We start from the raw sequence: 17,118 nt of genomic DNA, 5'->3' as shown, positions 1-17,118 counted from the left end.
AATGGGAAGGAACATAGGATGCATGATGCACTGTGGCATGAACTAGAATAGCACCAGTAATGGTGCTCATAGTATAAGGAGATGAACAGGAAGAGTGCTACCAACAGTAGCAGTTGTTTGTGAAGGTCTAGAACCCATAGGAAACTGGGGATAGTGTAACTGAGGGTCTACATCCAGGCCAACACCATAGTCCACGGGTTCCAACTGGCTGCCCTGTGAGGCAAAACCAGCTTTGGACACAGAGGTCTGGCCTGGCATGGATCCAACCTGTGGTACAACAGTCCAGCCAGAAAGAGCCAGGCTGGAAACTAATGGCTTCAACACCACCACTCATGGACCCCATTAAGCCAGTAGACAGTCTGAGCACTGCCATAAGAACCTGGAGAAAAATTATCTGGACTGTGTGTGAAGACAGAAGGATGCAGAAACCCATGGGTAGGACCAAAAGCCACACTGGAAGTGCTAGGCTGGGAAGGAACAGAGCCACTGAAGGGAGTAGTCTGAGCACTTATATTGCTCTCAGAGGAAAGAACATAGCCAACCAGCAAACCTGGACTCTGAGCAGGAGAACTACTAGTCTGTGGTACAGGAAACAGGCCTGGAACTGAAGTTACCAGAGAAACTGCCTGACTAGAAGCAGCACCACTCTAGAAGCCTACTGGTGGGGCAATACCATGGTGTCTAGGAATATGCCCATGAACACCTGAGGAAGCACCATGCTGACTATAACTAGAGCCAGGAGGATACCACAACCCATGAGCAGGGGTAATGCCAACCTGGGAATTGCTAGGTTGGCTATTAACAGAGCCAGCTAAAGAATTACTCTGGGCAGGGACAGAGCTCAGATTGTAGAAGACACTGCTGCTCTGTGAACCTGTAGTCCAAGCAGGAGAGGAAACACTCTGGCACAATGTAGTCTTTCCAGGAAAGAAACTGCCTTAGAATGGCAAAACCTGGTAGTCCAAGTCCTTGTACAAAAGGATATAGGCCCTGAGTAAATCCAGTTATCTGAGCAGGACCTAAGGAACTATGGCCACCTTAGAGCAGAACATCCTGGCTATAATCATTTCCAAAAGGAAATATTGGCTTGTACATATGTGCCAAGTCAACATTAGCACTAGAACCAAAATTTCAGCTGGAGAGCTTACAGACCAAGCAGGAAAAGTACTGCTTTGGGAAGCAACAGCATGTTGAAGACCAGAGCCACTAACTGCCACCATACTCTCCACAGAGAGGGAGGGATTTTGAGTAGGCCCAACATTAGTGAGCTTGTTATTGACTCAAGACAAAGGGCTACTAGAACTTACTGGATTCAGGTCTACCAAAAACCAGACTTAATAGTTAAGACACATTTCTGGAATAATAATTTAAAAAAAGTCAAAGCTTGGTGTTCATTATGCGCAAAGTGATCTGTACCCTGGGAAAGAATAGAACTGGCAAAGTGGCCTTTGCTCTGGAACAAAGCATATCTTCTACAAAGAGCTTCTGTATCCAAGGAAGGCCTCTGGAACACTCCAAGCCAAGGAGCTAAAAGACCCAATGCTAGTGAAAACAGATCAGCAACAGCCAAAAGACTAAACAGTCATATCACAATACCATGTGAAATTAAGGCAAATAGGACACCTAGTTCATACCTTGTTCTCTTTTAGAAGAAAATATACTTTGGTTTGCCCTGTTATCTGCAAAGGAAAAATGAGAGAAGGAAGGAGGAGAGAGAGAGAGAAGAAAAAAAAAAAAAAAAAAAGTTCAAGAGCATGCAACTCCTTTTCACAGGAGGATACAATTACAACATGAGGCAAACAACAGCAATGTAACCTCACTTACTTAGGGTAAAATCCCCAGGCCATCAGTGAGCTCAAAAGACTAGTGCTTCCCTCCAAAGGAACCAGTGCTAATCACTTTGCTTCTTCCTATATAACCCTACTACTCATATTCGAAGTATTCTTGGCAGTGTGGACATTCAGCCTTTATTCTCACTCATTAGAAGGAAAGGCTGCCATCAATTAAGCAGTGATCTGCTTGTAGTCCAGCCTGTTAGTAGCCTTTAATTGGTCAATTTTTATCTTGCTAAATTATGGGTCTTGCAAAATGACATCACAGATAGAAAAATATTAAAATAAAAATAAACAATTTTCTAAAAAGCTAAAATAATGAAGCTTCATGTCATTTAAAGTGAACTTTGAGATGAGTTTTGGCAGAGAAATTAGAGTATAGCTGAACATTACATCTGTATTGCAAATAGCCATCATATTAATCATGTTTACCCTTCATTTTCCATAGCCACTACAGCCAGAATGTTGGCTTTTAAAGAATTATCTATCCAAAACCTCTGTTTGTAACCACTAAAGTACCTGCTCTTTGAATAGTTGCTGCTGTTTGAATCCAGCTCAGTCTGCATGGCTTTGCAGAGCAGTATCAAAAAGAAGTTTCTTTTTCCATCCTGATTAAGAAAATGTGCCACAGTCTTTCCAATATAGTGTTTTTGCTCTATTAATGTATTGCTGTCAGCATAGTGGGCAATAAGTAGCAAAGGGGATAGAGCCACTACCTTTAGCTCTACAGGTTGAATATTTAAATTCCAGTTACTACTATGGTGCTCTTGATCAAGATGCTTTACTTGAACTGGTTCAGTAAGAATTACCCAACTAAGTGGATAAATTGTTATAAGTAGCTTAACAGTGTAAGTTGCTTTGGAAAAGAGTTGTAGTATGAATAAGTGTTTAAGTAAATCATTCTTATAGTTGGCAGATATGTCTTTTACTCTTTGCTAGCACGGCAGGTAGCACTAGTGCCTCAGAGCTTGTAGAGTGTGGGTTTGAACCTAACTCAATCTGCAGGAATTTTGCATGTTCCCTGCTTGTTCAAATGCACTTCTTCCAGGTGCTCTGGTTTCCTCCTACAGTCCCAATACATGTTTCAGGTGAACTGGCAAGTCTAAATTGCTTATAAGTATAAGTGAAAAAATGGGTTCGAGCCAGTATGTAGTCTCTCAGACTGACTTCACATCAATGTTCTCAAGAAACATCATCAAGATGGATTCTTGTTCCTTTATTCTGTTTTGAAAATTTTGACATAGTATTTTATTGCATTAGAGCTGTAACATATCCCTTCTAAATTTAGTGAAATTATAATGGGTCTAATTACCAACAGCATTGAGTCTATGGAGAAGAGACTTGCTTTCTGACACAGCAGTTCAGCACTCTCTCCCTTACTGTTTGGAAAACTAAAGAGTTGCTCCTAGACTTCAGGAAGGAGTGGACAAACCACACTTGGAGGGGGAACTGTGGAGCAGGTCAGCAACTTTGTTTCTTGCAGTCATCATCATCATCATCATCATCAAGCTGAAGTCAGATGAGTGTATTCCAGCTGTCTTCCAAACAGCTGAGCAACACTTTGACATCTGAGGAAGTTAAACTTTTCCATCACTGTTCACATTCTGAACGAATACAGCAGAGTTCATTCTGAATGGCCTCATTATGCCCTTGAGTAGCACCTGCTCAGTCAAGGACCATAATGCACTATAGATGGTGGTGAAGTTGACTCGATTTTATTGAAACACTGCTTCCCTCTAAAGAGGAGATAAAGAGGGCATGCTCTCCCAAAAAAAAAAAAATCCACACCGAATGCATGCTGCTCAGGTCAGAAGGATAGCTTCCCCTGAATCTTGTGGGATCTTTCCCCTTTGTTCAATTGAGACTTCTGGGGTAATGTTTACATAAGCAAAGTAGGATAGGTAGCTTACTAAAGGGTCCAACAGAATAATGTGGGGTTTGAACCCTCAACCCCAAAGATAACTACTTTAACCGCTACACTACCTGCCATTCCTTTTAGCCACAGCTCACCAAGTATTCATGTTTACTGCTCAGTCTGAATTTGTTCATTTTTAAATTTTATGAAACAATAGTATACAATTCAGTTCATAAGCCTTTCAAAAGGCTGTTTTAAATAAAGCATAGAACACTGTCACTCAACACCTATAAGATCTATTCATGTAATAGAATCTGCAGTACATCAACCCAGTTAATGATTTAAGTAGCTCAAATGTTTGATTGTTGCAAAAAAAATGCACAGGAAGAATTTGTGTTGTTGAAAGGCTGTTTCAGCAACACAATTTTGAATGGAAACTCTGGTTTAGGAAGTTTTGCCTGCAAGTTTGAGTAATAAGCAAAAACACCCTAGAGTACAAGTTCCTGGAACAGGAGCTATTGTGTTCCAAGTCACTCACAAAGCACTGTTATGATTAGTCAGTGCAATTACTCGTCATGCTACCACATTAAGAAGAACTTGGAAAAGTCCAGGTAATTCATTGCACTTTATAATTTATTTCAGAAAGGAAAAAAAAAAAAAAAAAAAATTCCATGAGTCTAAGACAAATTCCACATCAGCATGATTGAAAACTTGCTGGCACTAGGTGAGCAAGCAGGCGAGATGAAATACAGAAGTTCTGAGCCTAACCAGCGCATCTTGAGCCACATACATAGCCAAGCAGAGTTTGACCTGCTATACACCTTGAAAGTTATAAAATTGAGAGGTAGAATGCCTACCATCTCAGAATGTTCATATTTATAGGTCTGACACTGGAAGGTCTAATAGGAAAACAAGGAATTCCAGGAATGTCTATAGCCTGGAATGAACTGTAAAATCCTTAAGGCATAAGCAGAGCGCCTCTGGGATTCTGGTCAAGCTGGGGCTGGACATCATCTTGGAACCTAAAGGCCTGCCAGAAGCATAGGTGCTCTGAACATACCTTGTCCCAGAATCCAGGTGACTACTAGAGGCAACTGGTGAACCAACACCTTGCCAGGAAACAAAATGAGATGGCTCTTCAATCACATGAGCAGAACCACTCCCAATTTGGATAGGAAGAACACCTCCAAGGTGTGCCATAGTCTGACCTGGAGCCCCACTAACAAGAGTAATGGTAGGAAAGTGGGTTCTCTGATGCCCTGCAGCATGAACTGGAACAGCACTAACAATGGAGTTCACAGTTTGAACAGGAGAAGCCATCTGGAAATGCATGGGCTGTGCATTAACAGCAGAACCCACAGCAACTGCTGTCTGAGCAGGTACAGAACCTGCATGAACATAATCCAAGCTGAGCAGGGAGCCTACATCCTGACCAGAACTGTAGCCCAGAGGCTCTAGTTGGCTCCTGGGGGAAGCCAAACTAGGATGTGACACCACTGTCTGGACAGGAGCAGAACCAGGCAGGAAGCAGTACTTCCATGGGATGCTAGCGATGGCCAAGTACCATAGTTACCAGGTGCACCACCTTGTAAACTGAGGGAAAAATGGACCTTGATCATACATGGTACCAGAAGGATATTGCCACCCATAAGCAGGACTAAAGCCAACCTGGGAATTAGTAGTTTGGGAAACTATGGGAGTTGCCTGAGCAGTGACAGAGGACACATGGAACCCAGGTAGGGGGGAAATTCTCACCAGTAAGAGAACCATCTTGTGGGAGTGTCATCTGACCAGGAGTGGCATTAGCATGAGGGCCAAATCCTTGTGCAGGATATGGGTGCTGAGGAAAGCCAGCCATCTGATCAAGATGCAAGGTACTATAGCCACCTTGGAGTGGAACATCCTGTTTGTAACTATTTCCAAAGTTATATACAGGATTGTACAAATGTGCAGGGTCAACATCTGAGACAGTACCAGTTCCTGATTGTGAGCTTACAGTCCAAGCAGGAGAAATACTGATTTGCGAGCCAACTGCATGTCGAAGGTCAGAGCTACTAGGTGCTACTGACCTCTCCAGAACACGAACAGGATTCTGGAGAGGATCAACATTAGTAGGGTTATTCCCAAAGGCAGGCATAACAGAGGCCCAAGACTTACTAAATGACAGTCTACCAAAAACTGTCTCATAATTGCTAGAAGCATTTCTGGGATACCAGACTGAAGCCTGAGCATAGGTTTCATCAAGTCCTCCATCCTCAGAAGGGTGAAAGAAGCAAAGGAATTTTTGGACCAGAATGAAGCCCATCTTCTGTGAACAGACTTCTCATCCAAAGAAGCTCTCTGGGACACATCAGGCCTAGGAACTGTGGAGGTGGAACCAAACCCCAGCAGAGACAAACAGCCATCTTAATAGCACCACAAACTTCAATGGGGGGGGGGGGGGTTTTCCCATATACTTTGTTCGCCTTCAGGTAAAAGAGAACATATTAAGAAGAAAGACAAGAGAACCCTAAAGAGAGTGAAAAAAAATAGAGAACACTTTAAATAATTGACAAAACACATGAAGAGAGAGGAAGAATACTGGACAAGAAGGACAGCACTCACTTAGCATAAATCCCACAGGCCATCACTCAGAGAAAAACAACTTCTACAGCAGGATTCTGCCATAATCACTTTGTTTCTTCCTACCTAAACTAACTAGTGAAACCCTGAACAAGTCCCTTATTGGCAGACATGCAGCCTTTAGTCTCTCATCTCATTAGAAGGAACAGCTGCCATCAATTAAGCATATTGACTGACTAGCAGTCCTGTTAATTACCTTAAATTAAGGGCAATGTTGTATAAACACCACCCCTATCCTGTATTTACAGCTTAGGTTCTGTAAAGATGTTGAATAGTTACAATGCAATTAAAATTAAAACATGCCTACACATTTTACTCATTTGCATTCAGTGATTCATTAAAAGTAATTTAAAATAACCAAAATAAAAATTTTTGCTCCACAAACTTATTTGATGCCATCCATGTAAATGAATTTCTATTTTTTTTTTTATACATCAGCAACACTCACAACTAGTTGTGAACAGTGTGGAAAGGAAACAACTATACTGAGCCAGTTCAGTTTTGGTGAATTTGACATTGACTAGATGAGGAAACAAACATTTAGCAGGGAAAGGAAGAAATGTCTGACTTATGACAGAGCCAGTGTACAGGTAAATAGTGATCATGTCCATATTTGTTACCACAGACAAGAGTGGTGTCTTTTTCCACCCTTACAGAAAATGCCTTTGGGCCATTGACTAGTCACTTATGGTAAATATAGTGGGGCCTGTTTAAACTTAGGTGTTTTGAAGAGGTTTACAGCATCAAAATATTTTGAAGTTAAGAAGAGCATATGAGACTCATTTATTGTATTTCTTCAATTATACAACATGTCTAGTGCTTATATACCTATTCCTCTGAATTAGAGGGCCTTTACACACCCCACAGCATGCTTTTCCTTAGGTCGAGGAATTGTCTGTTGACTTACATTTAATGTTTATTGAAATATTAGTAGCAAACAGGCAATTAGGAACTAAGTTGTGGAAAGACTACATTCAGTTCAATGAATTCTTGAATCTCTTCTTACAGTCAACCCCATAGTAGGGGACAGTCACACCCCAAAGAAGTGTGGAGTTTAACTATGGCAGGCAGAGGAAGAAGACCCATGCAACATGTCACACATTTATTTAAAATCCAATTCATTAGTGTTGTCCTGGAACTTTTCCACATTTTAATTGGAAGTTGCTCATACGTGTAATTACACCTGCTTTTCTGAACAAACAGGGCAAGTGACTCCTTACTGAGGAATTACAGCTACAGTGCTTTACAATCCATTTTGCAACTAAGGCACTGGGTTCTAGATCTCATTCTGAATGTTCCCTCTTTAACATAGTAGGTCAAGATACTGATATCAGCAACAGGAGACTGGATGAAACTCTGAAATCCTTCAGACATAAGCATAGATCACCTGGGACTCTCATAAGATGAGGAGTAACAGCCCAGGAGCCCAGAGGCTGGCCAGGACTGTAGAGTCCCCTATAGTTGCTAGCTCCAGAAACCAAAGGGACTGGTGAAACAGTATGTTGCCAATTAAAATTGGATGGCTCTTGTACCACCTGAGCAGAACCACTTACTGTGTGGGCAAGATGACGAATTCCATAGGGCACCACAGTCTGGCCTAGAGCTGCACTAGCACGAGACTGGGGTCTGCTATTCACCATGGTATTGACTGGAATAGCACTAACAATTGTATGGGCAGGAGCAGAAACCACCTGAAATTCAGTGGTGCGAGAAGGACCATAAGCAGCTACAGGACCAGCTAGCTGAGCCAAGGCAGAATTAACCTGGAGGTGGCGATAACCAACATCCCAGCCAGAACTGCAACCCATAGGATCCCAGTGGGACACGCCAGGAATAAAACCAGCTTGGGGCATTGTGACCAAACCGGTCATAAAGTCAGCCTGTGGAACCATTGTCAGGCCAGGAAAAGTGGTTACAGCCCAATTAGGAACAGCACCACCACTCTGGGAAGATACTGAATAGGTATCATAGCTGCTCTGAGCACCTGAAGAAACTGCACCCTGATCATATGTGAAGCCAGGGGGATACAGCAACCCATTAGCAGGGCCAGAAACTACTTGTGAGCTACTAGGTTGGGAAGGACTCAAGCCACTGATTGAAATAGTCTGAGCAGGGGCAAAACTCACGTGGGGGTAGCCAAGCTGGGAACCTTGACTCTGAACAGGAGCTGAACTCATTACAGTGCCTCTAGCTTGAGACACAGGAAACCCAGTCTCGGAAGCTACCCATTGTACAGTAGCATAGTTACCAGAAGTAACTCCTTTGATCCCTGGATGAACAGGGTCTTTACTGGAAGGATACCACAACCCTTGAGCAGAGCTGAAGCCCACCTGTGACTTGTTATGTTGCAAGGGAACAGAACCAGCATTTGGACCTATTTGATTAGTAGTAGAGTTCAAATTAATGTATGGATAGCCAGCCTGTGAATCTGCAGCCTGGGCAAGAGATGAACCACTCTGGTTTAAGGTCTGGCCTGGAACAGAGCCAGACTGTGGAATCACCTGAGTTGTAGTAGAGATGTCATGCATTCCAGAAGTATAGGAGCCCTGAGCAAATCTAGTCATCTGAGTTGATGCCAAGACACCCTGCGGTCTTGGGTCATGATTACCTGGGAATGAGCCATCTGACCTATAACTATAGCCAAGAGAGTACATTACATTCTGGAGAGGAATCAAGCTAGCCTGAGATAGCTTTCGGCCAATCTGAAAGACTGCATCTAGAAGAGAACCAGCTCCAACTCGAGGGCTTAGACTCTGGTGGTGAGATTCACCTCCTGAGGAACTAACTGCCTGTTCAAGATAAGATGTCCTATTCACATAAGAGGAGTTCTGGGAAGGCTTAACATTGGCAGAGCTATTACTAAAGCCAAGCAAGAATGAGCCCCAGAGACTAGTAGAGGCAGCTTTACCAGTGGCTAAGCTATCATTACTAGAAGAATTTCTCTGAAATGTATCAGATACATCAGCTAAAACATTACTGTCCTCAGAGCTGTCAGCATCCCAAGAAGGAACAACACTGGCTTCATTCCAGAGCAAAGGTCCCCTTGGCAATCTTCTATAATCATCTTCATAATTGAGGGTAGAGCTCTGAGAAGCACCAAAGCTGGGAGCTGGAGAAGCAAAATGAGTGACATCTAGACAGTCAAGAAGTTTGGCAGATACTTAAGAATGACACAATAAAACTGTCTTTAGAATAGAGAAACATTGAATACAGAAAGCTTAAAATTCATACCTTGTTCACCTTCACCAAACAAAGAACATATTAACAAGATACACCACAGCAATCTAGGGAGAAAATAAGTAAACACCATTAACAGGCCATCTACAGAAATTTATGCAAGCTACAATGCCAGTCAAATACTTACTTTAGGTAAAACCCAGAGGTCATCATTGAGTGCAGCAAACCAGAACTCCTCCAGTAGGAACCAGTTACAGCTAATTTCCTTCTTCCTACACAGACTGACTACTGGTGCTCAGAAGACCTTTTTCCCTACAGACCTGCTGCCTTTAGTCTTATGTTCATCTCATTAAAGATGAACAGCTGTCATTCATTAAGTGTCTCCATTGGCCAGCAGTCCTATTTGTTATAAACATTGATTTTTTTCCATGTTTTCTTTCTTTTTTTAATGATCTGTCTTCCAAAAAGACACTGCACAGTACAGTCTTGTTACTTTAAAAAAATATTTTATTTTACAAGTCATTTTGTTAGAAAGCCAAAATCAGTAAAACATTTAAGTTTCAGTATTAAGATGAACTTCAGGACATACAAATTATAGTATATAGTACATTAAAACTAAACATTACATTTATTCATAGACACATTTCTCCAAAGAAACTTGCAGTGTTAGCTAACTGCAATTATTCACTTACTTACACCTACTACCCCTTCTGGGGCATATTCCGCCAACAAGGGTCCTCAAAGCGTCTCCGTCTTGTGCATTTCTCTAGCTAATCCTCCATGTCTTGGCTCCATGCAGCCTGACTGACTTGATGTTGCTGTTGAAGTCTGATCTTTGTCTTCAGAGACATGTCCTTGGAGTTCCAGACATTATTCAGTTGCAGGAAGGCAGCTCTTGCTTTACCAATTCTTGCTTTTACATCGGCATCTGTACCACCTTGCTTGTCAGTGATGCTGTCAAGGTAGGTAAAGGTGTCCACTTCTTCTTTTCTCCTTCCTGTGAAGACCTTTGAGAAACTTTACAAATTCTTTTCATAACCCAAATCTGCTGAGATCTTCATAAAGTACTTTTCACAATGAGGTAACTCAAAATTGTATTGCCTTTAGAAAATTATGTATTTCCTGAAGTTTTAAACTGATAGTGGTGGCTTTCCTTTGCTTTAAGTTTTTTCTTCTCCCTGTTCTATACACTTTCTTGCCTCAATGTCTACCATCATGATGATTTTAAACCATGCGCAACATCTGAAATGCGAACAAGTGCTCATGTGGCTGCGAGACCAAAATGTACAGAAGCTATATCACACATTTTGTGCAAATAGTCCTCATGCAAGCTGAGAGCTTGCTTTAGAAATTTTAGTGTACAAATTGCATGTATTAAGTGTGAATACCTGTAATAGGAATGATTATGAGGAAAGCTTGTATTTAAATTTGCTCAACAAGTGGTCCAGTGATTACTCACCATAAAGACTGCAATCCATGCCCAAAGCACAGAACATCACATTACTTAAGTAACCAGTTGTTAACAGGAACAGAGCTGGCACAACCTTTTACACCTCAAAAGCAACAAGTATAGCAGTCATAAATTTCATTTGAAACTGGACTACTTGAGAGAAATATTAATGACAGAATGTGTTTGAAATTACCCATCTAAATAAATGAGTAAATAATTGCATGTTGTTTAGTATGTAAATGTAGCATTGAGTTTTGCCTTCAACAAAAGTGTCAGCTGAATTAGTAAAAGTGAAGCATCATATACAACCTTGTGTGCATCGTGTTACCAATTTTCCAAGATATGAACAGATTTATTTTTATTACATTTTCTTTGCCGTTTAGTTTTCTGAAATTTCTCTGGATGGGATTAAGGACATGACAATTTCCAGTCATTTTTGTTTATTTTAATGTTTATTCTTGTTAATAAGATATAATACTGGTGTCCAGTTTCACACCCAAAGTTTCCAGTAAGAGGAACACTAAGACCTTGCACAGGATGAGCTGTTGAAAAGAAAATAACTATAGCAAACTTTATGAATGATGCATTTATATTGCTGTAAATTCTGAAATAAATTAAGCTCTATTTTTGAACTTCTGTACAGGCTGGATTTGTAAACCTAAAATTAAAGATGCAAACAGACTTCTGGTCCCAGTTATTTGTGAACTCACAAGCAAGTGCTTTATTCAACAACACATAGTTGTAAAAAATTAGTATCTTACCTGCAGGGACAGCTATTTCAGAATAATTTGCATGATCTCAATAACAATTTATTAAATTTAGCAACGGTGCTTTGAAGGACATTTCTCCAAACTATTCAAGTGGCTGTACCAATTTTATTTTTTTGGAGGGGGAAGAGAAAACGGTACTACAGTAGAATGCAAGTATAAACTGAACATTTCCATGTGTAAACATGGTTTGATGGATAAGTTGTTGGGCATCATGAAGACTGAGATAGCATTTTTTCTATATGTTGAAGCAGATGTCTCTGTAAACCAAATTAGTGACAGCATGTGTAGTAGAAGTTTCACCTTTCTATAGCTTTACAGTTGTAGTCACACAGCATCAAAGTTGAATGCTGGTAGAATCCCCCCCTCCCAATTTAAAAAAAAAAAAAAAAAAAAAAAAGGGGGGGCAGTAATTGACAGAACATTGGTGACAAAAAGTATTTGCTTCCATTTCCTCATTACTAGGGCTTTAGTAAAAAGAGTCCTTTACTTGCCTCTCTAGAGTTCCTTTTTTTTTTTTTTTTTAAAAAAAAAAAAAAAAAGGCACTCCTCAGAATGGAGGAACATCACTCTTCTCGATAAGCATGATCTTCTACATATTCCACTGACGGAATGTCCTAAAGGAGGAGGCCAAGAAAAGAGTTCATGCTTAGACTATTTAAAGTTGATGTTAGATATTTTCTAGATCAGTCTTGCTTAAAGACAGCAGAACCTGAACAAGTGATACTCACATACAGAGCAAGTCTGAGAAGACCAATGCTTTGACAGGTTGTTATGAAACCATGAATAATGCCAAGAGAATCCTTGTGTAATTGTATAGGTAGTGGAGACAAGTAAAGAGGCAAGACCTCAGGAGAGTATGCATCTGTACAACTAGTCTTTATTTTAGATTCCGGGTTAAACTTGTATTCAAAGTATCCTTATAGACAGAAGACTCAAGATGAGCAAAAACAAACTACAGCCTGAACAGACCTGTTAAGTCTGTAAGACAAAAGCAAAGCTCAGCTGGGTCTCTGCCCAGTGTACTAGATGTTGCCTGAGGTCCAAATGATGGGCCAGAAGTATAGGAACTCTCAAAATAACCCACCTTTGAACCCAGGCCAGCACCAGGTCTTCATAAGGACCTACCTTGGGATGAAATAAAAGGCAGATTCTGCATCATGTGCAGATGAGAACTACCAAAAATATGAGCAGAAAGAGAATCTTCATAGGGTACCACAGTCCAACTTGGAGCTGCACCAGCAGAAGAGGGAGGAAGGAAATGGGGTCCATGAGGCATTGTTCCATGAACTGCCTCATTAGCTGATCCAACCATATGGGCAGGAACTGAAACTGCTTGGAAGTGTGTGGGTTGAGCAGAAGCAGTGCCTCCAACAGCATTTGGCCAACCAGGTATGGAACCCACATGAGCAAAATGAGAACCTATAACCCAGCCAGAACCTGTTTGGTTCTCCATCAGGTCTGGTTCCAATTGACCCACATCAGGAGAGAGGGGGGGGGGGGGGGGGAGGAAAAAAAAAAAAAAAAAAAAAAAAAAAGCCATCTTGTGGTACTGTGGTCTGGTGTGTTATAGTGCTAGACTGAGGAACAATTGGTTGCCCAGCAGCAGAACCAGAACCTGTCTGGGAGCCCACAAATTGAATATCCCTATAGACACCTGGAAAAGCATCCATCTGATGAGGAGCAACACTTGAAAGATGCCAGTCATGAGCAGAGCTAGAGTCCACTTGGAAACTACTAGGTTGGGAAAGAACAGAACCACTCATGGAACTAGTCCAAGCAGGAGCAATTAAAGAGTATTGATAACCAGTATGCGAACTGGGGACCTGGACAAAGGAGCCAACCTGCAGTACTGGACCAAAGCTTAGTTCTCTTGCTAGAAGTAGCACCACCCTGTTAAGCCACGGGTGGTACAATACCCGTGTTACCAGAAGCACTATGGATGCCTAGGGAAAATCCCTCTTGACCACTTGGAGAGGGATACAACCCATAGGTGGAGCTAGAGCCCAACTGGGGGACTGTGGAGGACACGAGTCAGCATTATGCTTCATTCCTTGAGGAGGGGCAGAGCTTACAGAGTATAGATACCCCCCTTGAGAATTTGGTATCTGGGCAGGAGAACTAACCTGTTGGACTGGCAACTGGCTAAGAGTAGAGACAGCATGGGACCCAAACCGCTGCAAAGAAGACTATGGACTCTGAGCAAAGCCAGAACCCTGAGAACCAAATATTTTGTTCATAACCTTGATAAAATGGATGTACTACAGCTTGCAAGTTAGCCTAAGAGGTGCCATAGCCAGCAGAACTAGTCTGAGCTGGAGTCCACACACTCTGGGTATTAGCAAGTCTTCCTTGGAAACCCACTGCTTCAGTAGTAGAGCTACTTGGAACCTCCTCACCCATTAGGAAAGGCTTGACATCATTACTGGATGAAGGCATAAAGAAGTGCTGGGAGTCATCTGAGGTGACTATACAAAGCTGGCCCGTCACTACAAGATGATGTTCTTGTCTGATAGGAGCCAGCGCCATCAGATGGAAGGTTACTGTGCTCAGAGCTGACAGCCCCTGGGGAAGTACAAGGCTGCTGAAGGGATTTTTGCTGTAGAAAAAAAATTTGATCTTCCAACACCATTGACCACACCTGAGGAATCCCCTTGGGATACCTAGAGACCATGAGGAAAGAAACCAACATCAAAAATAGATCAGCAACAGCCAGAAAGTTTCTTATTAGAAAGCATCCATAAGAAACCCTTTATTTGATACCAGCATTTATAGAGAAATGCAATGCTAAGTTCAGACATGCATCACCTCCAGCAAGCAGAAAACATAACAGGACACACCAGAGCACTCTAGAGGAGAGAAAAATAAATTAAAACCAGTTGCCCTACACCACATGTAGGACCATAATTAACATCAAGGAACAGAAATGATACATCACTTACTTATTGACTAGTCTATGACCCCCATTACACCTTTTTTTTTTTTTTTTTTTAAAAACCTCCTCCAGCAATACCTAATACAGCCACCTTCCAACCACAGCAACCTGTCTTGCAGATGCAGCCTTTATTCTGATCCATTAGAAGAAGACAGCTGTCATCAATTAAACAGAGATTAGCTACTAGCCTTATTGGTCAAGAACACCTGAATAATATTTAGGTGTTTGTTTTTCATTGGTAAAGTAAATAAAATGCAGACAGAATAACATTTTCAGAGAATTGATGCTAAGTGTTTTTAAATGTTATTTGAAAATACAAGAAGAGTGAATCACAAATGAATCTATGAAGACCCAGCCTGCATATTGTGGCGCGCAGCACCGTGGGTTTGGATGGGGCGAAGAAGGACACGAAGACGGCGTTCATTACGAACGACTTATTAGAACACCAGCACCAGGGAAATAATGCTCTCAGTCCGAGGACGTCATTTCCTCTAGGACCTGTGCCTACAGCCAGCCTTCCCAGCCTGCTTAGCACCCTTAGGCTCTCTCCCCTTTCTCCCCAGGGAGACGCAAACACCCCCTTTTATTCCCTGTGCATCACCAAACACTAACCAATAACAATAAAATGCATTTCCCGCTGAAAACAGTAACGCAGGTTATTACAATACAGTAGGAAAGTAGAAATGAAATTTTTAAAGAGCATTCATTTTAACTAGTATAAGTACCATTTAGCATGAGAATCATTAATATGCAACCACATGACCTGGGTGTGAAATACCACTGCTGCTATAGTAACCCTGAGCTAGAAACTTACACAAGATGATCCACTATGAATTAGTCAGCTCTATAAATGTATCAATAATTGTATGAATATACATCACACATACACCACAGTAACAAACCTAACATTGTAATACACCTTTGGAAAGAAAAAGAGGTAAATAAAATATCTGCAGCTTTTTTTTGAAATAGCTTCATTTTATCTAAATTTAAGTTTCAGTTACTGCACTTCAACCTTGTATTACAAATGTATGAAGATATAAACATTTCCAGGTCTATTATTTTTAATTGCATTTTCCTTATTGTTTCATTTTCAAAAAATGAATCTGTTGCGTAAGAAAAATGTCCTTCATTTCCTCTTTTCACTAGTGAGTGGCAGCAAAATGCCCTTATAGGGAGCAGAGTTGGAGGAACCAAAGCAAAAGGAAGGAAGGATAGGGTGCAGCATAAAAGCTGTTTTGTTCACTTTTTTGTAGAGGTAGGCTCTGGGACTTTTACAGAAACTATCCAGAATATATACAGCAATACACAGAATATAATAGTCATTTACTCTTTTTTTGATTCCTGACTTAAAGTGACCAGACACTGACAAACATGTTAATGTGAGCAACTGGTTGCTTCCTTGTAGCTAGTCCTGTATCACAGATGACATGCATTTTTTTTTTTTATTAGCTTTATGAACAGTACCAGGGTCACAGCAACTTACATGCCAAGGCAATACAATGTATAACACCAAATATATAAATTATACACACCTACACATGTAAATTGTAAAGTAGATGGATGCATAGTGGTTAAAGCTGCTGTGTTTGGACTCAATGATCGCAGGTCCAAATCCCAACTCCAGCTGTAGTACCTTGAGTAAGGTACACCCCCAAGATTGCTCTCATGAAATTATCCAGCTGTATAAATGAGTAAATAATATTGTAAGCTGCTTTAAAGAAGTGTATCAGCTAAATAAATATAAACATCCACACAGAGTGCAAGAGGATACAGCATCACATGAGACCTGTTAAATTTGACAGGTGAGCAGACATTCATTTGAACTTCTACAGTCAAAATGTTTGAGTACAAGAAATTAAAACACTTGTTACCCACATTGAGAGTACGTCAGCTGTATCCCCCAACGAACATAAAGCAATAGAAATGCATGTTATACATATAAGCTGTGACCCCTGATAGTGTTCAGCCAGCACATTACAGAAGTAGCTGTAACAGTTAGAGCACACTTTTTAAAAGATGACAGCTAGGGAACTAACAAGCATATTTCAAAAAACAAATTAAGGTGAAAATGAATGCTCTGGTTGGCAAGGGGAAGAAACAGTCCAGTTTGGATAGTGTGGGGGTTGTTAAAGACTGTCTCCTATATTAGGATTCTATTAACTGGGCCAGTTTTTAAAGCTGCATTTTGGATGCCAGAGCAGTTCCATAATGGAGAGTGAGTGCTGTAATACTGGAGCTATGCAGTTTGTCACTTTACAGCATCTCTTGAGCACCTCAAGGGGAACATTTTTAATTATGAATTACTAGCTAATTGACTGGTCTTACTGCTGTGGAGGGGTTTTTTTTTTTTGCATCATTTAATCAGCTTGAGTCATCTTCATAGTTAAAGCCATGTACTTTTAGTAAGTACTATTTGTTGTATAAGTTGCTAACTGACAAATGTTGAGAGCAAGATAAGGAACCATGAAGAGGACCAG

General features: G+C 41.0%; 1 protein-coding gene across 1 annotated transcript; it reads right to left on the bottom strand.

Annotated features, from left to right (window-relative positions):
* Positions 1-7,409: 7,409 nt before the first annotated feature.
* Positions 7,410-9,799, bottom strand: LOC108928959 (uncharacterized). The gene is made up of 3 exons (XM_018743175.2): positions 9,674-9,799; positions 9,541-9,593; positions 7,410-9,418 (listed from the first exon to the last, which is right to left on the bottom strand). Exons 1-3 carry the CDS (start codon positions 9,697-9,699, stop codon positions 7,626-7,628), a joined length of 1,872 nt encoding a protein of 623 aa, XP_018598691.2. The 5' UTR covers positions 9,700-9,799; the 3' UTR covers positions 7,410-7,625.
* Between the last annotated feature and the right edge of the window lie 7,319 nt (positions 9,800-17,118).

Source organism: Scleropages formosus, chromosome 14 (assembly GCF_900964775.1).
Source record: "Scleropages formosus chromosome 14, fSclFor1.1, whole genome shotgun sequence".
In the NCBI taxonomy this organism is placed as follows: Eukaryota; Metazoa; Chordata; class Actinopteri; order Osteoglossiformes; family Osteoglossidae; genus Scleropages; species Scleropages formosus.
Note: the sequence above shows the minus strand (reverse complement) of the source record. Positions and strands in the feature narration are given on the sequence as shown.